This window comes from Gadus morhua, chromosome 5 (assembly GCF_902167405.1).
Source record: "Gadus morhua chromosome 5, gadMor3.0, whole genome shotgun sequence".
NCBI classification, from domain to species: Eukaryota; Metazoa; Chordata; class Actinopteri; order Gadiformes; family Gadidae; genus Gadus; species Gadus morhua.
The window spans coordinates 19624488-19652085 of record NC_044052.1 but is presented as its reverse complement, the minus strand read 5'-3'; the positions used below and the strand labels follow the sequence as shown (position 1 = coordinate 19652085).

The 27598-nt window shown below is 43.9% G+C and overlaps 1 protein-coding gene across 1 annotated transcript; it reads right to left on the bottom strand.

Annotated features, from left to right (window-relative positions):
• Positions 1 to 14306: 14306 nt before the first annotated feature.
• Positions 14307 to 16534, bottom strand: LOC115543477 (immunoglobulin kappa light chain-like). The gene is made up of 4 exons (XM_030355866.1): positions 16407 to 16534; positions 15913 to 16213; positions 15525 to 15559; positions 14307 to 14836 (listed from the first exon to the last, which is right to left on the bottom strand). Exons 1-4 carry the CDS (start codon positions 16492 to 16494, stop codon positions 14511 to 14513), a joined length of 750 nt encoding a protein of 249 aa, XP_030211726.1. The 5' UTR covers positions 16495 to 16534; the 3' UTR covers positions 14307 to 14510.
• Between the last annotated feature and the right edge of the window lie 11064 nt (positions 16535 to 27598).

Here is a 27598-nt window from a genome sequence, read left to right as displayed (position 1 = left end):
TACGAACCAAGGTTGAATAAAAAATTGTATATATCATACATTATAAATTCCAATCGTTTCCAGTAAATCTGAATTAGTAATTCAAAAGTGTGGACGTTAAAGAGATACAGCGGTCCTCCCAGAACGTCTGCAGTCAATCTCACCCCCGTCTGATGAGTGGAAACAGGTCATTTCCATATAGAGGAAGCTTTGCATGCTCAGCTGAAACTGGGGTTCTGAGAGGGTTTAAAGTCCTCTGAGTTCAACACTGCCGGACTCTGAGCTGTCACTCAACACCCCAGAAACCGTGGCAACCATGAATCACCTCACCCTCCTTTTCTGGACAGTGGTCTGTGGATCCTTAACAGGTTGGTTCATTCCACTCAGTCTAAATGTGGACCACCCTTCTCTGTTTGCTTGTGTTTTCTATTGGATAACTCAATGTTTGGTTTGTTTGTTTTCTACAGGAACCAGCAGTCAGGTGACTGTGACTCAGACACCAGTAGTGTCCTTTACTCCAGGATCCACAGTCACTCTGACCTGTAAAATAAACCCAGCGGTTTACAGAGACAGTGATGGAGATAATATGTTCTGGTACCAACAGAAACCTGGAGAAGCCCCCAAGCTCTTCATAAAATATACAACCCAACTTGTATCACCAACACCAGCTCGGTTTAGTGGCAGTGGAAGCAGCACTGACTTCTCTCTGACCATCAACGGCGCCCAGCGTGAAGATGCAGCAGTTTATCACTGTCAGAGCTACCACTACCTAAACAGTGTCGATGTGTTCACACAGTGATTGAGAGCCGTACAAAAACCTCCCTCAGTCACACTGCGTAGACACTGAGCTGTTACAGCAGGAACCTGCTGCAGCTGCTGAGGGGGAAGAGACTCTGACACAGAGCGCTGAGCACAGAGCTGGCTCTAACCAGGGGCCTCAACCAAGAGCCAGCATTAGATTCCTCAGCATTAGTAAAGATACAACTACTACCTCAACTAAAAGATACTACATGAAGTAAAAATGGAACTACCACATATTACATACAACAAAAACTTCAACATATTGAATACAACCACAACCTCAACTTCCACCACCCCTAGTTTGGGCCCCCCAGGCCCCAGAAGGTCGGGGATCTGGTCCTTCCATGGACGGCTGCTCCGTCTGCCCCTTCTCACCAGTCCCCAACCTGGGGGGGTCCCAGACTCATCCCTATCACTGGTTCCCCACATGGAGTCCATCAACAGATAGGCATTGGACCCCCTCAGAAACATGTCCAGACTGGGGCCGTCCCTCACTGCCCCCGTGGTAGAGACCCTCATCCACGCCTTCATCACCTCCCCTCTGGACGGAGGTCATGGAGTCTCACTGGGGGGTTCCCACAGAGCCCCCCCCCCCCCCCCCCTCATCCACCTCTACCCGCTCCCAGTCAGGTCCTGTAGCACCTCCTCCTCCTCCTCCTCCTCCACCTCCACCTCCTCCTCCTCCTCACCCCCCAGTCCCTCTAGCCTCCGCTCCTCTCACAGCTCCTCAGACCCTACTCCCCCTCCCAGAATCTCCGTCCCTCAGACCACGGGCTGCTTTACCCCCCCACCCCCCCACCCCGGGTTAGGGACTTCAGCTATGGAAAGAGCCTTTAGGATGGCTGCCCCCACTCTGTGGAACTCGAGATCCTCAACGCTGGCTTCATCTGCGTTTTTTAGAGCTGCCTGAAGACCCACTTACTTGGCCTGGACTTTGGAACATGATCTTTTCCTATTTATTTGTTTATTTATTGTTTAGATTGTTTCAAAATATAATATTTGACGTTGTTTTGTTCTTTGTCACCCACATTTAAAGCAGCTTGGGTCCTGATGAAAGGAACGACTTTCTTATTAGTAGCATTATGAATGGATTGAAGCCAGCTATTTATTAAATAAAACCGGAAGATAGTGGAGTTCATTGAACCAGTCTTTATCGTAATCGCGTTGTTCGGACACTAGATTGCGCCATTGAGCTGGTATGGAGAAATGCGCACATACTGCTTTCGCTGGAATCTCCAGAGACTCCTTGAAAACCTCAGCCCTACAATTCCACTGACTTTCTGCCACTCAAGAGACACAGGTGCAGATCAGCTAAAAATGCACATCATTTGAATAGCTACAGTTCACTGCTCACAGAATACGTTTAATGATACACATTTCCTTGCGACGTCGGTTTGGTCTGACTCATAGACGGACATTCTGAATATGTTACTGTTTCCCCCACTCATCCTGCTAGGGTTCTTATGTCTGCGTGGGAGAACCTGAATGTCTTTTGAGACTTACTTTTACATGTTTCTAAGTTGGTATCTGCAGAAACGTGGACATCTCTCTGAACTATTATTATATGAAGTGACAGAAGTCAGTCTGGCAGTGAGCAGCAGTGGCTCTATGACTGACACTGGTCCACTGAATACAGTGAACACACTTTACAACGACAACCCGAAACCAACACTTTGCTCATTCAGAGATACACACCGACTTCTTTCAAAATGGTGGGTCAATTTGTTTGATGAAGATGGCAGAGGTTTTTTATTTGCTCATTAGAAGCCACATTAAGTCGAAAATGCAGAAGATAAACGAAGTTAATGATGACAATGAAGAATTTATTCTTTAAATCTTTATTAAATGTTCAACATGTGACCAACACAAGCAAGGGGTAAAATCCAGATAGCATCATGTTAATGAATGAAAGACAAGTTATATTAATGTAAATCATCTAAATCTGCGGTGCCACCTGAGACAGAGAGACATAAAGCAGACGTGTCAGAGGAGATCTGTATCCTCCAGTACCTCCATGCTGGAGCCTCTCTACTCTGAACACTCTCCAGGATTCAGGGTTTGAGTGACAGGCTGCGTCTGGCCATTCTTACTGGCCTCACAGCTCACTGAGCCCGCCTTCCTCCACTGGTCTGCAGGGAGGGACAAGGTGCTGCTCCAGCTGTAGTGGCCATCTTTCCCCAGGACCCCCAGGCTATCTGACACCCCCCCAGACCTGCTGCTGCCCCCCACCTTCCAGCCAAGCTTCCAGTCTGAGGGGAAGCCCCCACTGGCCACACACACTAGTGTAGCACTGCCCTGCTCCAGCTCCACTCTGGAGGGAGGGAGGACGCTCAGCGTGGGCTGCACCACTCCCACTGGAAAAGAGAGAGAGGAGTGGACAACAGGCTCAGTTAACATCAGCCCTCATAGGAGCACAGAGGGAAGGGACAGCTTCCTGTTCACCAGCAGTTGGTGATATTAAAGAGGAAGGGAACCATTTTTCTTAAAAGTTCTTCATTAAACCAGTAATTACATGTTCCTATTTAACTTCAAAATTCAGCAATTTATTGGGTTAACATTTATCGACTTTGCACAAGTTTAAATTTCTTCTAACTTAAATGTGAAAATTAAATAATGCCACAGCAATAATTAAGTCTCTCATGAAATGCATTTTATTGCAGAACACATGCAACATATTCAGTGTAATTTAAAAGACAGAACTCTGTACCACAATATATTCACACTTTGTCCTCAGCTTTTTTTCCGAAAAAACTACAAGAAATTAAAACCATAGCAAAGTGAAAAATATAAAGATTTTCAAGCTTAAATAAATGGAAAGAAAGTTAAATATTCCAAGCAAAGAAAAGTGTCCTGGTACTTACAATCAACGATGAGCTGGGTGCCTCCACCAAAAGTCCACCACAGTGATACAAACGAATTAGTAGAATAAAAAAAATATATAACATTTTAAAACAATCTTTGGAGTCTCACAATCAAACAGAACAAATAAACGAGCCAAACCAGTCCACAAATTGAACTTGTGAGAGCTTTCAAAATGAAAGAATGGATGTAATAAACATGCATTTAATTCCAAAAAATTATATGTTTTTATTTATGATAACATTTTAGGTTCCGCTGTAATGAGTAACTTTTTTGTACACAATTTTGAAAATTAATGAATTTCATACAAACCAAGATCGAATTAACAAGAATTTTTTTTATAGATTCCAATTCCAATTGTTTACTCCAAATCAAATTTTATTCCAATGGTTCGAATGTAGAAGAGATACAGCGGTCCTCCCAGAATGTCTGCAGTCACTCTCACCCCCAGTCTGATGAGTGGAAACAGGTCATTTCCATATAGAGGAAGCTTTGCATGCTCAACTGAAACTGGGGTTCTGAGAGGGTTTAAAGTCCTCTGAGTTCAACACTGCAGGACTCAGAGCTGTCACTCAACACCCCAGAAACCGTGGCAACCATGAATCACCTCACCCTCCTTTTCTGGACAGTGGTCTGTGGATCCTTAACAGGTTGGTTCATTCCACTCAGTCTAAATGTGGACCACCCTTCTCTGTTTGCTTGTGTTTTCTATTGGATAACTCAATGTTTGGTTGGTTTGTTTTCTACAGGAACCAGCAGTCAGGTGACTGTGACTCAGACACCAGTAGTGTCCTTTACTCCAGGATTCAGAGTCACTCTGACCTGTAAAACCAACACAGAGGTGTTCAGCAATAGTAATGGTCAGTATCTACACTGGTACCAACAGAAACCTGGAGGAGCCCCCAAGCTTATCATAAAATTAGTAAACCAACTTGTATCACCAACACCTCGGTTTAGAGGCAGTGGAAGCATCACTGCCTTCTCTCTGACCATCAACGGCGCCCAGCGTGAAGATGCAGCAGTTTATTACTGTCAGAGTCTCCATAGTGGCCCTGTGTTCACACAGTGATTGAGAGCCGTACAAAAACCTCCCTCAGTCACACTGCGTAGACACTGAGCTGTTACAGCAGGAACCTGCTGCAGCTGCTGAGGGGGAAGAGACTCTGACACAGAGCGCTGAGCACAGAGCTGGCTCTAAGGGGCCTCAACCAAGTGCCAGCATTAGATCCCTGAGCATTATTAAACATACAAGTACTACCTCAACTACCACGTATCACATACAACTACCTCAACTACCACGTATTACATACAAGCACAACATCAACTACAATATATTACATACAACTACTACCTCAACTACCACACGTTACATACAACTACTACCTCAACTACAATATATAATATATAACTACTACCTCAACAACAAGATTTTACATACAAGTACAACATGAACTACATTGCTTTGCATCCAACCAGAACTTCAACATATTGAGTAGAACTACAACCTCAACTACAAACCCCCCCTGTGTTTTCACAAGCTGCCTGAAGACCCACTTACTGGGCCTGGACTTTGGAACATGATCTTTTCTTAGTTATTCGTTTATTTATTGTTTTGATTGTTTCAAAATATAATCTTTCACGTTGTTTTGTTCTTTGTCACCTACAGTTAAAGCAGCTTGCGTCCTAATGAAAGGAACGACTTTCTTCTTCTTATTATTGTTATGAATCAAGTCAAGCCAGCTATTTATTTAATAAAAGCTGAAGATAGTGGAGTTCATGGAATCAGTCTTTATTGCAATGCCGTTGGTTGGACACAAGATGACGCCATTGAGCTATAATGGAGAAATGCACACGTACTGCTTTCACTGGAACCTCCAGAGACTCCTTTGAAAACCTCAGCCCTATATTTCCACTGACTTTCTGCCACTCAAGAGACACAGGTGCACCTCAGCTAAAAATGGACATCATTTGAGTCGCTACAGTTCACTGCTCACATACTGCGTCTTTGGTTTAGTTGCTGTGATCATGACTGGACGCCTGGCCACACCACCGAACAGCGACTAGCTCACTCACCAGCACATCAACCTCAACACCCTGGTCACTCATTTTCTATGTTCCATTTACTCAAAATCTAACTGACTGCCCAACTAAGATATTACTACTGTTGGTTTAAGAAAAAAACAAATACTCTTGTTGAGCTGGTCAAAGAAAAGTATTTTATTGTATCTTCTTTTGACATTTTCTCTCCATTGTAATCTCTCCTTACTTGTCCTACCTACCTATCATCCCATTTAAGTTGATCAACAAAGTGTGGGTTCCCATTTTATCACAGTTTAGTACTGCTGTTCTTTAATAACGAGGCATATATCGTAAAAGCACATATTTTTCACATGGCAACCGTTATCATGTAACCATTTGTCATTATTTTAGTGACTTGAGTGAAGCAGTGTAATCGTGACTGTGCCTGCCTTAGGTTGTCCCAATGTTTAAGTTGGGATCTTACCCGTCATTGTCTAACCAGCCTTCCATACTCGCCTATTACAGGTTGCCGAATAGATGCAAAGGCTGCCATGTGCATTGAGGAAATAGAATAATTGTTATTTTCCTAGATTTTTCTACATTTGTACCAATGAGTGGAGTCTTCTGCTTAACCAAGCAACTGTCCTCACAGTATACAGCATCTGCCTTTATCCCTCCAGTAGGATTTAGTGATATGAGAGCCAAGTGTTCTTGATGAAGCCACCTCAGCATACACCTTTAGAAGATCAGTTCATGTGTCCATACAGCTGGTGAAGCAGCTGCAGAAGTGGCTCGTGAGTTACCCCCCTGGATAGACTTGGCTTGGCCAGTAGCTTAGCAGCAGGGAGCTTTGTGCAGGAATGAATCTTTATATTGAAGTGAGGAGTTGGATGTTGTTGGCTCAGAGGACAGATGGGGTTTTGGGATGGTTGGTGGTGTCATATCTGTCAAAGAAAGACACAAGCAATATGTTAGTGTTTTTGTGAGATAATTACCAACTAGCTAAATATAGGCCTAAGGGCACATGTTGCCTGCTTTTCTGTAGACACAATTAAATATGTTCCCCTCAACTGGCAAATGAGAAATACAAAACAAGGCAACTTACTGGTAGCTGGTGGTGGTGGTGGTGGTGGTGAGGTTCACCGGAGTCAGGAGAGACCATGGCAGCAGTGTAGCTTGATGCCCGTCGTCCTGCAGTCAGACGTAGGCTTGGTTTGCGGCCTTGGGCAGCTGTCATACCAAGAGGTGTGGGGGGACCCTCTGTCCGTTCCTCCCTCCCTCCTGACCAGGTGGTACGGCCAGGATGGACAGAGGCTCCCCGACACTGGTTTGCATTAAGATGTTGTAGTATAAGTTTATGTGAATATGAATACAGATGAATACAGAATAAATTAAAATATATGTCCTTTCCTTGCAAATCATGCTTGGTACACAAATATATATGAAATAAATGAATGACACTACATTGTCAAATGCTCAGAATCCAATATGAACTGTATTTTGTATTGTGTCAAGTGGCATGGAGGTGCAAAGCGGGAATTAATGACTATGTGCATGTGTGCAGGTATGTTTGTGTGTGTGTGTGTGCGCGTCTTCTCATGTCATAAGAAGTAGGTGTATCAGAATGGGAAGACATCTTCAATAAAAACAGCTGAAAACGAAGCGGTATGAAACTAAAACTGTGACTCTGAAGAAAGTTTAAATGATATCGAAATTCCGTTTAGATATTATGGAAGATTCAAGTGTGTAGATTTGTTAAATGGTTTGAACGAAGATAAACGGTTGAAAATTGATTTAGTTACCACTGTGGTGTGTAAGGGGGTGTGTGTGTGTGTGTGTGTGTGTGTGTGTGTGTGTGTGTGTGTGTGTGTGTGTGTGTGTGTGTGTGTGTGTGTGTGGGTGGGACGGCTGGTTTACCCTGTGTGCTTTGATTACTGATTCTCCACAGGTGTGAGCCTGTCTCAGCCCCAGAGTCCAATCAGCCTGACTCAGGCCAGGTGAGGCCTACACATTTCTGGGCACAATAATCTCCTCCTCTCTGAAATGGGAAGATAACATCACTGCTATTATTTAAAAAGCCCACCAGAGGCTCTTAGTCTTTTCCCTCCGCCAACTAAAGAAGTTTGTGGTGGCCTGTAAGGGGATGCAGCAGTTCTACCGAGCCACCTTTGAGAGCGTCCTTACGTTCTCAATCACAGTCTGGTACGGCAACTCTACTGTCCAGCAGAGGTACTGTCCAACCTGCTAACTCCCTCTTCAATCCCCTCCCATCAGGTAGGAGGTTGAGGGCCGTCCACACTGAAACCTCCCGCTTCCTCAACAGCACATACTGCAGAACCATTACATCTCTTAACAACTCTACATCCCTACACCAGTATATCAGGAATGCAGACGCACCCAGTGGCCCTGTATAGTATAATACGCACAGATTACTACTCTGTTTTTATATACTGGGAGTTTTCTTAACTATGTACTTATTTATTGGACCTTATGCAGATTTGCACATGACTTGATCCATGCCAATTTGCACATCACTTGCACCTATTAGCACCTGCCACTTTAATCAAACATACAGCACTTACCCTGGCCTGTCAGCCAGGTGTAAGAGAGCTATATGTCTTATGTGAGGGGATGTCCCATTTTCTTTAATCTGCCTATGTGTTGTATCTAAGGGTCTTTTGTGTGGGTCTTTGTTATGTACTGTAATGAGCTCACTAAAAAAAAGCCTAGCAACTTGTACAGAGTTGTAGGGCAATTAAGCATTGAATCTGAATCTGAATCAGTCTTTATTGCAATGGCGTTGGTTGGACACTAGAGGGCGAAATTGGGCAGGTATGGAGACATGCACACACACTGCTTTCAGTGGAATCTCCAGAGACTCTTCTGAAAGTCTCAGCCCTACATTTACTCTGACTTTCAGTCACTCAAGAGACACAGGTGCACATCTGCTAAACTAAACTGGACATCATTTGAATAGCCACAGCTCACTGCTCACAGAATACGTTTAAAGAAATACATATTTTAGCGTTTGTCGGTTTGGTCTTTGACTCAAAGACAGACATTATGAATATGTTACAGTTTTCCCCACTCAGCCTGCTAGGGTTCCTATGTCTTGGTGAGGGATACTGAATTTATTTTGAGGCGTCATTTTCTATCTTTCTGAGATTGTATCTGCAGAAACCTGGACATCTCTCTGAACTACAATTATGAAGTGACAGATAGTCAGACACGTGGGTCATTTCAGCAGCAGTGGCTCTATGACTGACACTGCTCCACTGACTACAGTGAACACACTTTACAAGGAAATGCACACAACCAACACTTTGCTCATTCAGAGATATACATCATAGCCAAATTTCCCCCGTGGGGAAATTTGTTTGATGAAGATGGCAGAGGTTTTATATGTTCATTGGAATCCACATTAATTTGGAAATACGAAAGATTAATGATAGCAAATGATGACAAGTAAGGATTTATTCTTTACATCTTTATTAAATGGTCAACATGTGACCAACACAAGCAAGGGGTAAAATCCAGAGAGCATCATGTTATTGATTAGAAGACATGTTATATTAATGTCAATTATCAAAAGCTTCAGGGCCACCTGAGACAGAGAGTCATTGAGCAGACGTGTCAGAAGAGATCTGTGTCCTCCAGTTCTTCCATGCAGGAGCCTCTCTACTCTGAACACTCTCCAGGATTCAGGGTTTGAGTGACAGGCTGCGTCTGGCCATTCTTACTGGCCTCACAGCTCACTGAGCCCGCCTTCCTCCACTGGTCTGCAGGGAGGGTCAAGGTGCTGCTCCAGCTGTAGTGGCCATCTTTCCCCAGGACCCCCAGGCTATCTGACACCCCCCCAGACCTGCTGCTGCCCCCCACCTTCCAGCCAAGCTTCCAGTCTGAGGGGAAGCCCCCACTGGCCACACACACTAGTGTAGCACTGCCCTGCTCCAGCTCCACTCTGGAGGGAGGGAGGACGCTCAGCGTGGGCTGCACCACTCCCACTGGAAGAGAGAGAGAGGAGTGGACAACAGGCTCAGTTAACATCAGCCTCATAGGAGCACAGAGGGAAGGGACAGCTTCTTGTTCACCAGCAGTTGGTGACATTAAAGAGGAAGGGAACCATTGTGTTTAAAATCTCTTCATTAAAACGGTAACATGTTTATATTTAAAATGATTGAACTTCAAAATGTAGCATTTTATTGGGTTAACATTCATCGACAAGTGTGAATTTCTTCAAACTTAAATGTGACTGATTTGCCAATTCAATAAATGAATAATGTCACAGCAATAATGAGGTCTTTCATGAAATACATTATATTGTAGAACATATGTAACATATGCAGTGTAATTTAAAAGACAGAACTCTGTACCACAATATATTTACACTTTGTCCTCAGCTTATCTTTAAAAAAAACGACAAGAAATTTAAAATATAGAAAGTTCCAAAAGATAAGATTATCACGCTTAATTTTATTTAGAGAAAGTTAAATATGCCAGGCAAAGAAAAGTGTCCTTGTACTTACAGTCAACGATGAGTTTGGTGCCTCCACCAAAAGTGTACCACAGTGATACAAACTCATCGAGAGGCTGTACAAAAACCTCCCGCACATTAAAGACTCATCTCACTGACACACAAACACTGGCTTCTCACTAGAATCTATGAATTAGTCAATATTTGATTCACTGGAAATATAATAAATAAAATATATTAATTGTATGAATGTATAGTAATTTAATGAAATATATTCATCATTCATTTATTTTCATAACATTTTTAAAGGCTCACTTACAAACGGTTTATTGTTTTAAAACCAGTCTATTAATTTGACTTAATAAAAAACCTTCAAGCCAATGTTATAATCGTGCATTTAATACATACAGAACAATATGTTTTTATCTATTATTCTGGGTTCAGGTAATAATGTAACGACAATTTCTTTCAAACAAATAGAAAGTTAAAGGATTTCATACCAACCAAGATTGGCTTCAACCAGATAAAAAGTTATGCATTATAAATTCCAATAGTTTCCATTAAATCTGAATTTGTATTCCAATATTTTGAATCTAGAACAGATACAGCGGTCCTCCCAGAATGTCTGCAGTCACTCTCACCCCCGGTCTGATGAGTGGAAACAGGTCATTTCCATATAGAGGAAGCTTTGCATGCTCGGCTGAAACTGGGGTTTTGAGAGGGTTTAAAGTCCTCTGAGTTCAACACTGCAGGACTCTGAGCTGTCACTCAACACCCCAGAAACCGTGGCAACCATGAATCACCTCACCCTCCTTTTCTGGACAGTGGTCTGTGGATCCTTAACAGGTTGGTTCATTCCACTCAGTCTAAATGTGGACCACCCTTCTCTGTTTGCTTGTGTTTTCTATTGGATAACTCAATGTTTGGTTTGTTTGTTTTCTACAGGAACCAGCAGTCAGGTGACTGTGACTCAGACACCAGTAGTGTCCTTTACTCCAGGATCCACAGTCACTCTGACCTGTAAAACAAACTCAGCGGTTTACAGTGGTAATCAACAGGGACGTGCACAGGGGGGTTGCTCAGGTTGCTTGGGCAACTGCCCATATGCCCTCCTCGACTCAGGTTGCCCTTCCGAGGAAAAAAAAGATATATATATATTTTTTAATCATTTAATGGATGCAGAATTTCATGTAGGCCTAGATAATAAAAATCGCCACTCGAAACATTTCATAAAGTAAGCGTAGCCTCATTCAATTCCGTTCGGGCACTGAGAGTGAAAGTTAGTAGGGGGAGGGCAAACTCTGCCGCGCGGCAACAGCCGCTTTTGCCGCCTCCCCTCTGCCGCCCTTCCCCCATTGAAATTAATGGAGGCGGCGAGTTGCCGCGCGGCGTGTGAAAGCTGCTTTACGTAGCTGCAGCGCTGAACGCGACCGGAACACGGGCACCTGTGAGACGACTGCCTTGATGTTCTCGGAAAAGGTGAATTTGAGATGTTTAACAAACAAATAATCATCATCACGTTTTATGAAATGAATTACAATCTTCATAAATCCAGGCTCAGTTTGCCACGTAACGTTTAGCCTAAATAATCAGACACTTAGCTAGCTTGCAGACAAGCAGCCCGTTATCACATACGTCTACACATTTTTTGGTAGGCAAACTAAGCTACATGTCTGCTGATAGTTAGTTTCTAACATTTCGTTTTAACAAGAAGAATAAATTATGGAAGTAATGCATCACATGAATTCTTTCATTCAAAATGGTTCATGCCTAAATCTTATCACTTTGGGTATTGATGTTATTGTTAAGTGAAGCCGAAATGCCCAGTAAAAAGAGGAGGATTCAGGAGAGAGAGAGACAACTAAAGGAGGCAGCAAAGAGGAGCACATCACTACAGGGTAGTGATGATGTGCTCCGAAATCCGAAATCAGTGTGGTCAAGAGCGGCTGTCTGACCTCCTCCTGCTGTCCATAGAGAAGGACATACCAATCGACAAAGAAGAGGTTCTGAAGGCTTCTCTTTTGAACCTTTGCATTTTTAAAATGTCAATTTGGAGAAACTTATCAGTGACTTGATAGGATGTTGTTTAATTATGTTTGTGTTCATGTTATGTTCTTCTTCTTCAAATCATGTTTTTCTGCATTATCGTTAGTAGTAGTTATTTCAGTGTTTTACTTATTTGTATTAATATATTATAAAGACCCTGTTATTCTCAGTCCTTCATATAGCCTGTGAGTTTTTTTTTTGGGGGGGGGGGGTTGCCTTTTTTTCAGGTCAGAGCAACTGCCCCTCAAAATTCCTGTGCACGTCCCTGGTAATCAACTACACTGGTACCAACAGAAACCCGGAGAAGCCCCAAAGCTCTTCATAAAATATGCAAACCAACGTTTATCACCAACACCAGCTCGGTTTAGTGGCAGTGGAAGCAGCACTGACTTCTCACTGACCATCACCGGCGCCCAGCGTGAAGATGCAGCAGTTTATCACTGTCAGAGTCTCCACTGGCCTGGCAGCGTTCGGATGTTCACACAGTGATTGAGAGCCGTACAAAAACCTCCCTCAGTCACACTGCGTAGACACTGAGCTGTTACAGCAGGAACCTGCTGCAGCTGCTGAGGGGGAAGAGACTCTGACACAGAGCGCTGAGCACAGAGCTGGCTCTAACCAGGGGCCTCAACCAAGAGCCAGCATTAGATTCCTCAGCATTATTAAACATACAAGTACAACTACCACGTTTAATATACCACTACTACCTCAACTACAACATATTACATACAACTACTACCTCAACTACCACCTATAATATACAAGTACTACCTCAACCACCACGTATTATATACAACTACTACCTCAACTACTACGTGTAACATACAACTACTACCGCAACTGCAACTTATTGGATAAAACTACTGCCTCAACAACAACAAATTACAAACAACGCAAGGAGGTGAACACAGACGTGACAGAGCTCTGTCCTGTGTGTGTGTGTGTGTGTGTGTGTGTGTGTGTGTGTGTGTGTGTGTGCGACTGGTTTATCCTGTGCCTTGATTACTGATTCACCACAGGTGTGCAGCCTGTCCCAGTGAGGCTGCTTCAACCAGCCATCGACCACACACACTCCACCCCCCCCAACACCAGGTAGGGAGCGGGGGGGGGGGGATCCCCAGCCGAAGTCCACCCCCCCACCAGACACGAAAAAACATATCCTAAATAATAAACTGGACTCTGACCAGGGTCACCAAACCGTACGTAGAACAATAATAAATACGATCCAAACTCCATTGTCCCCATAGCTCCCCGGTGTCTTTGTGCTGTCCAGTCAGAGGGCACACGTGAAATAATGAGATTTAATATTGGATTGACGTGATTTATCTATGAACTAAGGGTCAATCCTGATGAAACAAAAGCATGCTACTCGGGAATATTTTAATTATTGTTAAAGAGGTGAACAGAGTGGAGGTCATGGAATCAGTCTTTATTGCAATGGTGTTGGTTACACACTAGAGGGCGCAACTGAGCTGGTATGGAGACATGCACGGACACTTCTTTCACTGGAGTCTCAAGAGACTGTTCTGAAAACCTCAGCCCTATATTTACCCTGACTCTCTGTGACTCAAGAGACACAGATGCACATCAGCTAAAACTGGACATCATTTGAATAGCTACAGCTCACTGCTCACAGAATACGTTTAAAGAAACACATTTTTTAGCGTTGTCGGTTTGGTCTTTAACTCATAGACAGACATTATTAATATGTTACTGTTTCTACCACTCAGCATGCTAGGGTTCTTATTTCCTGTTGAGAGATACTGAATGTATTTTCAGACGTAATTTTACAAGTTTCTGAGTTTGTATCTGCAGAAATCTGGAGCATCTCTCAGAACTACTATTATATGAAGTGACATAAAGTCAGTCTGACACACATGGGTCATTTCAGCAGCAGTGGCTCTATGACTGACACTGGTCCACTGGATACAGTGAAAACACCTTCCAATGAAATCCCCACAAACAATACCATGCTCCTTCAGAGATACACACCATAGCCTTAATCCTTCTTTCAAAATGGTAGGGAAATATGTTGGATAAAGATGGCAGAGGTTTTATATGCTCATTAGAATCCACACTCATTTGGAAATACGAAAGATAAATGATAGCAAATGATGACAAGAAAGGATTTAATCTTAACATCTTTATTAAATGTTCAACATGTGACCAACACAAACAAGGGGTAAAATCCAGAGAGCATAATGTCAATGAATCAAACACGAGTTATATTAATGTAAATCATCAAAAGCTGCAGTGCCACCTGAGACAGAGACATAAAGCAGACGTGTCAGAGGAGATCTGTGTCCTCCAGTACCTCCATGCTGGAGCCTCTCTACTCTGAACACTCTCCAGGATTCAGGGTTTGAGTGACAGGCTGCGTCTGGCCATTCTTACTGGCCTCGCAGCTCACTGAGCCCGCCTTCCTCCACTGGTCTGCAGGGAGGGTCAAGGTGCTGCTCCAGCTGTAGTGGCCATCTTTCCCCAGGACCCCCAGGCTATCAGACACCCCCCCAGACCTGCTGCTGCCCCCCACCTTCCAGCCAAGCTTCCAGTCTGAGGGGAAGCCCCCACTGGCCACACACACTAGTGTAGCACTGCCCTGCTCCAGCTCCACTCTGGAGGGAGGGAGGACGCTCAGCGTGGGCTGCACCACTCCCACTGGAAGAGAGAGAGAGGAGTGGACAACAGGCTCAGTTAACATCAGCCCTCATAGGAGCACAGAGGGAAGGGACAGCTTCCTGTTCACCAGCAGTTGGTGATATTAAAGAGGATGGAAACCATTTGGTTTAATGACATTAGGAATCCAGTTTACACAAAAACATATATATGTGTATTTTTGTTGGAATGAATCAATCTTAATTTCTCTTTCTTTAAATCATATCACGCGTGGCTAATTGCACATGCAAAATATGAGAGAAAAGCAGGATTAGTAACTCAAAGCACATAAATACATTTTAATATGTTTCTAATATTTACTGATTTTGTAGAAGTTCCACTGAACTTCAATTAAACTACTTTGTCCATATTACAAAATACTTATTTTAAGAAATAAAATATGTTGCAGCAATAGTCAAAAATAATGAAAATAATATTTTGGAAAACGCATAATGCAATCGGACATGTGTATTTAACAAATTTTGTTAATTTAAGCCAAAATACGAAACTCTTTAAAAACAGTATATTCCAACTGTGTACTCAACTTATTTGTAGAAAAAATAACAATACATGAAAAGAAAAATAAATAAATTAAAACATTTTAAAATCATCATTGCTAATTTATTCTATAACATTGCTCAATATTTCATGTAAAGTTTCAAAATGTCAAGAAAGGTCTCCTTGTACTTACAGTCAATGATGAGTTTGGTGCCTCCACCAAAAGTCCACCACAGTGATACAAACTCATTAAGAGGCTGTACAAAAACCTCCCGCACACTAAAGACTCATCTCACTGACACACAAACACTTGTTTTTCACTAAAACCCATGAATGAGTTGATAATTGATTCACTAGAAATATTATTAAAATCCATTAATTGATTTCAAGGACATTGATCTAATTAAATATGTTTATTACAACCAAGGGTAGAGACCCCTGGTTAGAGCCAACTCTGTGCTCAGCGCTCTGTGTCAGAGTCTCTTCCCCCTCAGCAGCTGCAGCAGGTTCCTGCTGTAACAGCTCAGTGTCTACGCAGTGTGACTGAGGGAGGTTTTTGTACGGCTCTCAATCACTGTGTGAACACATTGCCAGTGTGGAGACCCAGACAGTGATACACTCCTGCATCCTCCCTCTGGACACCAGAGATGGTGAGAGTGTAGCTAGTCCCAGATCTACTGCCGCTGAACCGAGCTGAAGTCCCTGAAAAGAGGGTGACTGCACTGTATATCAGCAGTTTGGGAGCTTCTCCAGGTTTCTGGATGTACCAGCTGAGGTCAGCACCAATATCTGAGCTCCCCGTGGCACTGATGGACACAGTCCCCTCCAGACCGACGGTCTTGGATTTGTCCGGTTGTGTCAGAAATTTACTGCCAGACGACTCTGCAATAAGAAGTGGAGGATGAGCCTTTTGAACCGACTTAAGACAGTATTCAGTGTAACGTTAGCTTAGAGCAACTCAGGAGCAGAGAGGGGAGGAAATACAGCAGGATCAACACCGAATAGAGCCCAAACCAGGAGGGATCAGAGTAAAGTCATAAGAACATGAGCAGAGTGACGGAGCCTTAAGTCTCACCATGAGTAAGAAACGCCAACACTGCTAGCAAGGCTGTGGACGACCTCATCTTGCTCTGGGTGTGTTTGTGATGGCTGGCAGTGAGCATATTTAACGCTTGGCCCTCAGAGATACTCCAAGTAATGCAAAACAGCGAGCTTGTGGGCGGACGAGTATCTACTTTGAGAGACATGAAAGTGAGAGAGATGAGGTTGAGTGAGTTCATCACTTTTGAAAGAAAAATGTAAATCTTGCTAATGAATATATTTAGAAACTTCATGTTCTGCTAAATGGTATACTCATAAAAACATATTCAAATGTGAAATTAATAAATGTATGTCCTACGGTTCTGACCGTATTCATAGATTTTGATGAATGAAAAGATTATATACATTTGTTCCATCTGTCAAACATTAAAATTCATGTAAAGCCACTCATCTCAAGGGATGAGTGGTATATTACTAAAATCCTTGTATTAATCCAGGATCCACAGTCACTCTGACCTGTAAAACAAACCCAGCGGTTCATGGCAATACCTATTTATTCTGGTACCAACAGAAACCTGGAGAAGAACCCAAGCTCATCATAAAATTAGTAAACCAACTTGTATCACCAACACCAGCTCGGTTTAGTGGCAGTGGAAGCAGCACTGACTTCTCTCTGATCATCAACGGCGCCCAGCCTGAAGATGCAGCAGTTTATCACTGTCAGAGTCTCCACATTCCTAACAGTGTCGGTGTGTTCACACAGTGATTGAGAGCCGTACAAAAACCTCCCTCAGTCACACTGCGTAGACACTGAGCTGTTACAGCAGGAACCTGCTGCAGCTGCTGAGGGGGAAGAGACTCTGACACAGAGCGCTGAGCACAGAGCTGGCTCTAACCAGGGGCCTCAACCAAGAGCCAGCATTATATTCCGCAGCATTATTAAATATACAAGTACACAACTACAAAATATTATATACAACTACTACCCTGACTACAACATAGTAGCCTACATACAACTACTTCCTCAACTACAACATACAACTACTGCTTTGCTTGGCTCTTCCGACACAAACACACAGCTAGATGTTGTAAAGCCCTTCATTTCAGAGTTGTCACGACGATAAAAGCTGAGCAGGAGGTGAACGCAGACGTGACAGAGCTCTGCCCAGAGAGAGAGAGAGACAGAGACAGAGACAGAGACAGAGAGAGAGAGAGAGAGAGAGAGAGAGAGAGAGAGAGAGAGAGAGAGAGAGAGAGAGATCGATCTTCTTCTTCCATTAATTTCCGGCAGACTGTATGCCTTTGCGGCACATTGCTGCCATCCACAGGACAAAAATAAAACAAAGACAAAATTCCCAACCGCGATCCGTCCCTTTTTATCTGTCGAGTGGCCGCCATAAATTCCAGCACAGCTTTTACAATCCCACGCTGGTCCTCGATGGGACCCAGAAGGCTCCTCAGAGTAACGGGTGTTGTGCCCACCGCTAGATACAGCCGTTCCCTCTCCAGTGCGAGTCCTGCACACTCCATCAGGACATGTTCCACCGTTTGGTTGTTGCCACACTCCCCACACAGTCCATCCTCATGTTTCCCAATTTTGTGTAAGTCCCACGCTAGTCCACAATGCCCCAACCTCAGTCTGGTCATCATGACTGTATGCCTCCTTTCTTTCCCCAGAAAACACTGGCTCCTTGTGACTGACTTCTGCAAGCTGTAATAATGCCTCCCCTTCTTTTCCCGATCCCACTCCTCCTGCCACACAGCCATGATGTTCCTCTTTATGATTGACCTACACTCAGTTAACCCCAGCCTCACTATTACGTCCACCTTTTCCCTTCTTAAAGCCCTTTTCGCTGCTCCATCAGCTGGCTCATTCCCCTCTATCCCCACATGGGCTGGGACCCACAAGAACCCCACTGACTCTCCCGCCTGCTCACTCCTGTGCATCAGGGTAAGAAGCTCCACCATGAGGTCCGACCTGGCTCCAAGCCCTCCCTCCTTCAAGGTCATCAGCACTGATGCAGAGTCAGAACATATCACCACTGGGCCTGGCCTCACCTCCTCCACCCACTGCATGGCCCAGATTATAGCAAGCAGCTCTGTGGTATAAACTGAAACCCCCTCAGACAGTCGCTTATGCCTGCTCACATCCAAATCTGGGATGCAAAAAGCAAACCCAGACTTCCCAGTTCTTGGGTCTTGGGCCCCATCCGTGTAAATTTGAATGTACTGCCCCCAAGTGTTATTTAACCTTTCCCTTACAATGCCCCCAAATGTTGCAGTTCTCTCATACGCCAAAACACTCAGATCTATCTCTGGCACCGGTAGAATCCATGATGGTATTGCTGGCCAGTGAACTATAGGGGCCACCCCCTCCTCCCCAAACTCCATCCTCCCCATCTCCTCATTAACTTTAAAAATTAAACACTCCCTTTTCACTCTTGCTCCTCCCCAGTCCCATGCACCTTCCGAAGCCAGCTGCCTCACATTCTCCCCTTGATGTCCCCTTCATTTACAGATATACTGCATTTTCAGCTTAGACCTTCTGATACCCAATGGGGTCTCCCCCATCTCTACAAGCAAAGCTGCAATCGGGGTGGAACGGAAGGCCCCACAGACAACTCTCAGTGCCTTTGCCTGCGCTACATCAAGTCTCTCGAGAATTGTTTTTGCTGCCGTCCCATAACACAAACACCCATAATCTATCCTCCATCTGACCATTGCCCTGTAAATCATTATCTGTGTATCCTGGCCGGCACCCCACAAACTTCCTGATGGGGACCGCATGACATTTATAACTTTTTCACACTTGCTCACAATGCTATCTACATGCTTTTTAAAGGTCAATCTTTCATCAAAAACTACCCCCAATAATTTAAACTCTTTTAACCTCTCTACTGCTTGCCCATACATTAATAAACCTTGACACAGTTTTCTTATTGCCAAATACAACATATTTTGTTTTTTCCGTTGATATCTTAAAACCCCACCTGCTTCCCCAGTCCATTCTTTTATTTAATGCCTCCTGTATTTTCTCTGTTATGTGTTTGATGTTCCTGCCTCTTTTCCACACTGCTCCGTCGTCTGCAAACAATGAGAAACCAAACCCTGATCCAATGTCTTTAAAAATGTCGCTCACCATTACATTAAATAAAACCGGACTTATTCCACTTCCTTGTGGGGTCCCATTCTCAACGCATGTGCCATTCGCCATCGCCTCCCCTACCCTTACCTGAGTTACCCCGTTCTTTAAAAAGTCCTGTACCCAGTTCAGCATACGCCCTCGAATCCCTGCGTCGTACGGCTTAATGATGAGCCCCTCCTTCCACAACATGTCATAAGCCTTTTCGATATCCAACAACACTGACACTACTCCCTCTTGATTAACCATGGCTTTCTTTACATCCGAATCCAGGGAGATCACAGAATCCATGGTACTTCTTCCTCTGCCAAACCCACTTTGCATCAGCGTGACCCGCCCCTCCTTCTCCAGTTTGTATGCTAACCTATCCGTCACCATTCTTTCCATTATTGTACACATCACTGCTGTTGGTGCAATGGGTCTATATGACCCTGGATGCTCTGCCTCCTTCCCTGGCTTTAACATTGGGACCACCACTGCCTGCTTCCAGGCTAATGGAAGCCTTCTTTCCTTCCAAACAGTATTCATAAGTGCTAACATTTCTTCCACCACCAGATCACCTATTCTTTTAAATATCTCATAGCTTATGCCGTCCTTCCCTGGTGCTGTTTCCCCCCCTTTATTTATGGCTCTGCGCAGCTCTTCGATTGAAAAGTACAAATGAACACAATCAGCATTATCGTCATTCACCCCGAGTTTAAAAATATGTTGTCTTAGCGTCTCATTCCTCTTTCTAATACCTTCCTCCCCAATGTTTGCTCCCCTATGTACATCCTTAAACTTACTCTCACACATTGCTGCTTTCTCTATATCACTCTTTGCTATAACTCCCTTTTCCTCCAATACTGGCATTCTCCTTTTCCTGACCACTCCTGACATACGATGAACTGCTGCCCATACGTCTCCAACTGATGTATCCACGCCCAATTCTCCACAATAACCTCTCCAACACTCTTTTTTGTAACCTTAATTACTCTTCTCGCCTTAGCCCTCAGCCTTTTGTACTCTATTGCATTATTCTCTGTTGGGCACTTTCTCAATAGTCTATATGCACAGTTTCTATCCCTAAGTGCTTTATCACAAGCCCTATTCCACCATGGCACACTTACTCTAGTTTTAGGGTTTTTCTTTAAAGGGGTGCACTCATATGCACTACTTAATATCATTGCACATAAACTATTGTTCCACTCATCTATCGATCCCTCTCCATTCACACTATCAGTTAACTATATTTACCCACTTATTATTTCCCCACACCTTTACCACCACACACTCTAGAGAAGACTTAATGTGCACCCTCTGGTACTTCACATCAAACCTTACAAACGTTGCACACCCTCCTCCTGCTGTCCCACTTCGGTCCTGTCTAATACTTTCATACCCTGGCACGACAAAGTCCAAACAAGGTTTGAGCCAAGTTTCCTGAATACACAGTAAAGCTGGTTCATACTCTCCATTAAAAACATCCACAAATCTTTTAAACTCTTGGCCATTTGCGATCAGGCTCCTTGCGTTCCATTGCATTAAATAAAACATCAATAGATTAAGTATCCTCATATTCAGTCAAGTCCATTTCCCCTTCTTTGCCGTTTCCCTCACTCCTGCCTTTGCCCCTCCCTTCTCTCTCCCTCCCTTCTCTCTCCCTCCCTTCTCTCTCCCTCCCTCTCTCCTGCACCTCAAGCTTCTGCCTCATGAATGTCTGTAACTCCTCTGGGCCCATTTCTACCTCCTCAAGAAACCTTTCGGCCTCCTCCACCACAATTTTAATAGCGTCAGACCTCTTGGTTATGTTTCTTGCTGCCCGCACCACATCTACCATGAAAGCAAGGAGTGACTGTTTGTCCTCTATCCGCATTGCATCCCATTCTCCTGGCCGCTGGTGAGCACTAGTCCCCACTGCGCTGGTAGCGTCCCCCCGTGCCTTTTACTTTTCTTACTGGCCGCGTCTGCTTTCATCCCTGCAGCTTTATAGCAATCCACGTGATTGCTGAGGGGCTGCAGGTGTGTCTGATCAGTCCGATGGGGAGGGTGGTACCTGGGACAGCACACCAAACAGCAGGGGATCATTTCTTCCTGACTCTGGTGAACAAGTGTCTTGTGTTGGCGTATCTGTATAGCGGCAAGCAGGTGACCCACATGCACCTCGGCACCTCGTAATGCAGAGCTGGTTATAGAGATCCTGTGTCTAAGCAGTGAAGGGGCACCAAACAGTAATGCTAGATTAAATATGTTCCCCTCAACTGGCAAATGAGAAACACAAAACAAGGCAACTATCTGGTAGCTGGTGGTGGTGGTGGTGGTGAGGTTCACCGGAGTCAGGAGAGACCATGGCAGCAGTGTAGCTTGATGCCCGTCGTCCTGCAGTCAGACGTAGGCTTGGTTTGCGGCCTTGGGCGGCTGTCATAACAAGAGGTGTGGGGGGACCCTCTGTCCGTTCCTCCCTCCCTCCTGACCAGGTGGTACGGCCAGGATGGACAGAGGCTCCCCGACACTGGTTTGCATTAAAAAATGTATGTGAATTAGTTTATGTGAATATGAATACAGATGAATACAGAAGAAATTAAAATATATGTCCTTTCCTTGTAAATCATGCTTGGTACACAAATATATATGAAATAAACAAATGACACTACATTGTCAAATGCTCAGAATCCAATATGAACTGTATTTTGTATTGCGTGGCATGGAGGTGCAAAGCGGGAATTAATGACTATATGTGCATGTGTGCAGGTGTGTGTGTGTGTGTGTGTGTGTGTCTTCTCATGTCATAAGAAGTAGGTGTATCAGAATGGGAAGACATCTTCAATAAAAACAGCTGAAAACGAAGCGGTATGAAACTAAAACTGTGACTCTGAAGAAAGTTTAAATGATATCGAAATTCCGTTTAGATATTATGGAAGATTCAAGTGTGTAGATTTGTTAAATGGTTTGAACGAAGATAAACGGTTGAAAATTGATTTAGTTACCACTGTGGTGTGTGTGTGTGTGTGTGTGTGTGTGACGGCTGGTTTACCCTGGGTGCTTTGATTACTGATTCTCCACAGGTGTGAGCCTGTCTCAGCCCCAGAGTCCAATCAGCCTGACTCAGGCCAGGTGAGGCCTACACATTTCTGGGCACAATAATCTCCTCCTCTCTGAAATGGGAAGATAACATAACTTCTATCATTTAAAAAGCCCACCAGAGGCTCTTTTTCCTCCGCCAACTAAAGAAGTTTGGGGTGGCCTGTAAGGGGATGCGACAGTTCTACCGAGCCACCTTTGAGAGCGTCCTTACGTTCTCAATCACAGTCTGGTTTGGCAACTCTACTGTCCAGCAGAGGTACTGTCCAACCTGCTAACTCCCTCTTCAATCCCCTCCCATCAGGTAGGAGGTTGAGGGCCGTCCACACTGAAACCTCCCGCTTCCTCAACAGCACATACTGCAGAACCATTACATCTCTTAACAACTCTACATCCCTACACCAGTACATCAGGAATGCAGACTCACCCAGTGGCCCTGTATAGTATAATACGCACAGATTACTACTCTGTTTTTATATACTGGGAGTTTTCTTAACTATGTACTTATTTATTGGACCTTATGCAGATTTGCACATGACTTGATCCATGCCAATTTGCACATCACTTGCACCTATAAGCCCCTGCCACTTTAATCAAACATACAGCACTTACCCTGGCCTGTCAGCCAGGTGTAAGAGAGCTATATGTCTTATGTGAGGGGATGTCCCATTTTCTTTAATCTGCCTATATGTTGTATCTAAGGGTATTTTGTGTGGGTCTTTGTTATGTACTGTCATGATCTCACTAAAAGAAATCCCTAGCAATTTGTACAGAGTTGTAGGGCAATTAAGCATTGAATCTGAATCTGAATCAGTCTTTATTGCAATGGCGTTGGTTGGACACTAGAGGGCGAAATTGGGCAGGTATGGAGACATGCACACACACTGCTTTCAGTGGAATCTCCAGAGACTCTTCTGAAAGTCTCAGCCCTACATTTACTCTGACTTTCTGTCTCTAAAGAGACACAAGTGCACATCTGCTAAACTAAACTGGACATCATTTGAATGGCCACAGCTCACTGCTCACAGAATACGTTTAAAGAAATACATATTTTAGCGTTTGTCGGTTTGGTCTTTGACTCATAGACAGACATTATGAATATGTTACTGCTCCCCCCACTCAGCATGCTAGCGTTTCTATGTCTTGGTGAAGGATACTGAATGTCTTTTGAGATGTAATTTTACATGTTTCTGAGATTGTGTCTGCAGAAACCTGGACATCTCTCTGAACTACTATTATATGAAGTGACAGAAAGTCAGTCTGACACACATGGGTCATTGCAGCAGCAGTGGCTCTATGACTGACACTGGTCCACTGAATACACTGAACACACTTCACAACGACATCCACACAACCAACACTTTGCTCATTCAGAGATTTACATCATAGCCTCCCCCCGTGGGGAAATTTGTTTGATGAAGATGGCAGAGGTTTTATATGCTCATTAGGAGCCACATTAATTCGAAAATACAGAAGATAAACGGTAGTGAATGATGACAAGAAAGAGTTTATTCTTTACATCTTTGTTAAATGTTCAACATGTGACCAACACAAGCAAGGGGTAAAAATCAGAAAGCACAATGTTAATGAATCAAACACGTACATGTTAATGTAAATCAACAAAAGCTGCGGTGCCACCTGAGACAGAGAGACATAAAGCAGACGTGTCAGAGGAGATCTGTATTCTCCAGTACCTCCATGCTGGAGCCTCTCTACTCTGAACACTCTCCAGGATTCAGGGTTTGAGTGACAGGCTGCGTCCGGCCGTTCTTACTGGCCTCACAGCTCACTGAGCCCGCCTTCCTCCACTGGTCTGCAGGGAGGGTCAAGGTGCTGCTCCAGCTGTAGTGGCCATCTTTCCCCAGGACCACCAGGCTATCGGACACCCCCACAGACCTGCTGCTGCACCCCACCTTCCAGCCAAGCTTCCAGTCTGAGGGGAAGCCCCCACTGGCCACACACACTAGTGTAGCACTGCCCTGCTCCAGCTCCACTCTGGAGGGAGGGAGGACGCTCAGCGTGGGCTGCACCACTCCCACTGGAAGAGAGAGAGAGGAGTGGACAACAGGCTCAGTTAACATCAGCCTCATAGGAGCACAGAGGGAAGGGACAGCTTGCTGTTCACCAGCAGTTAGTGACATCAAAGAGGAATTAAACCATTTTTCTTAAAAGTTCTTCAATAAACCAGTAATTACATGTTTATATTAAAAATTTAGCATTTTACTGGGTAAACATTAATCGACTTTACACAAGTTTAAATTTCTTCTAACTTAAATGTGACAATTAAATAATGCCACAGCAATAATTAAGTCTTTCATGAAATGCATTATATTGTAGAACATATGCAACATATTCAGTGTAATTTAAAAGACAAAACTCTGTACCACAATATATTCACACTTTGTTGTCAGTTTATTTTCTGGAAAAAATACAAGAAATTAAAACTATAGCAAAGTAAAAAATATTAAGATTGTCAAGCTGAAATAAATGGAAAGAAAGTTAAATACTCCAAGCAAAGAAATGTGTCCTTGTACTTACAATCAACGATGAGTTTGGTGCCTCCACCAAAAGTGTACCACAGTGATACAAACGCATTAAGAGGCTGTACAAAAACCTCCCGCACATTAAAGACTCATCTTACTGACACACTAACACTGGCTTGTCACAAAAAAAATTGAATTAATCAATTTTTAATTCCCTGGAAACATTATTATTAATTGTTATTAATTGTTTGAATTGATTTAATGAAATACATTCATCATATATTTATTTTCATAAAATGTTTAAAGGAACGCTTACAAACGGTTTAACACAATTCTAATAATTTGACTTAATAAAAACCCTTTAAGCCAATTTTATAATCATGCATTTATTGTAAAAATAATATTTTTTTATATTTTTACATATTATTCTGGTTTTAGGTAATAATAATGTAATAATTTTTTTTCCAACATATTAGAAAGTTAAAGGATTTCATACAAACCAAGATCGTATAAACCAAAGAAATATCTCTATATTATGAATTCCAATAGTTTCCAGTAAATCTGAATTTGTATTCCAAAAGTGTGAATGTAGAAGAGATACAGCGGTCCTCCCAGAATGTCTGCAGTCACTTTCACCCACAGTCTGATGAGTGGAAACAGGTCATTTCCATATAGAGGAAGCTTTGCATGCTCAGCTGAAACTGGGGTTCTGAGAGGGTTTAAAGTCCTCTGAGTTCAACACTGCAGGACTCTGAGCTGTCACTCAACACCCCAGAAACCGTGGCAACCATGAATCACCTCACCCTCCTTTTCTGGACAGTGGTCTGTGGATCCTTAACAGGTTGGTTCATTCCACTCAGTCTAAATGTGGACCACCCTTCTCTGTTTGCTTGTGTTTTCTATTGGATAACTCAATGTTTAGTTTGTTTGTTTCCTACAGGAACCAGCAGTCAGGTGACTGTGACTCAGACACCAGTGGTGTCCTTTACTCCAGGATCCACAGTCACTCTGACCTGTAAAACAAACAAAGCCGTTGCTGGCAATAACTATTTATTCTGGTACCAACAGAATCCTGGAGAAGAACCCAAGCTCATTATAAGACATACAAGTACACGTGTATCACCAACACCAGCTCGGTTTAGTGGCAGTGGAAGCAGCACTGACTTCTCTCTGACCATCACCGGCGCCCAGCGTGAAGATGCAGCAGTTTATCACTGTCAGAGTTACCATAGTGACTATGTGTTCACACAGTGATTGAGAGCCGTACAAAAACCTCCCTCAGTCACACTGCGTAGACACTGAGCTGTTACAGCAGGAACCTGCTGCAGCTGCTGAGGGGGAAGAGACTCTGACACAGAGCGCTGAGCACAGAGCTGGCTCTAACCAGGGGCCTCAACCAAGAGCCAGCATTAGATTCCTCAGCATTATTAAACATACAAGTACTACCTCAACTACCACGTATTACATACAACTAATACCTCAACTACAATATTATACATACAACTACTACCTCAACTACAAGATATTACATACAACTACTTCTTAAACTACAATACTTTGCATACAACTCAAACATCAACATATTGAATGCAACTACAACCTCAACTTCCACACATTACATCCCCCCCCCCCCCCCCCCCCCCTGTCACTCTTCATGTCTGCCAACCTCCTCCACCTCAGCAGTAAGAAGACAGAGTCCTGGTTGGGCCCCCCAGGCCCCAGAAGGTCGGGGATCTGGTCCTTCCATGGACGGCTGCTCCGTCTGGCCCTTCTCTCCAGTCCCCAACCAGGGGGGGGGCCAGACTCATCCCTATCACTGGTTCCCCACATGGAGTCCATCAACAGATAGGCATTGGACCCCCTCAGAAACATGTCCAGACTCGGGCCGTCCCTCACTGCCCCCGTGGTAGAGACCCTCATCCACGCCTTCATCACCTCCCCTCTGGACGGAGCTCATGGAGTCCCACTGGGGGGTCCCCACAGTGCCCCCCCATCCACCTCCACCGGCTCCCATTAAGGTCCTGTAGCACCTCCTCCTCCTCCTCCTCCTCCTCCTCCTCCTCCTCACCCCCAGTCCCTCTAGCCCCCGCTCCTCTCACAGCTCCTCAGACCCTACTCCCCCTCCCAGAATCTCCGTCCCTCAGACCACGGACTGCTTTACCCCCCCACCCCCCCACCCCGGGTTAGGGACTTCAGCTAAGGACAGAGCCTTTAGGGTGGCTGCCCCCACTCTGTGGAACTCGCTCCCCGGGAGATCCTCAACGCTGGATCCAGCTGCGTTTTCACAAGCTGCCTGAAGACCCACTTACTGGGCCTGGACTTTGGAACATGAACTTTTCTTATTTATTTGTTTATTTATTGTTTTGATTGTTTTAAAATATAATACTTCATACTTTTTTGTTCTGTGTCCCCAAAATTTAAAGCAGCTTGGAACTTGATGAAAGGAACGACTTTATTTATATTATTATGAACAGAATAAAGCCTGCTATTTATTTCATAAAACTTGAAGATAATTTACTTCATGTGTAATCAGTCTTTATT

Bases quoted from the DNA above. Each gene is read 5' to 3' on its own strand.
- LOC115543477 (XM_030355866.1), bottom strand. From the start codon at position 16,494: ATGCTCACTGCCAGCCATCACAAACACACCCAGAGCAAGATGAGGTCG. The intron at 16,214-16,406 runs GTGAGACTTAAG...TTCTTATTGCAG, and splicing joins GTTGGCGTTTCTTACTCATG to AGTCGTCTGGCAGTAAATTT. The intron at 15,560-15,912 runs CACACAGTGATT...ATCACTGTGGTG, and splicing joins CTCCACACTGGCAATGTGTT to GACTTTTGGTGGAGGCACCA.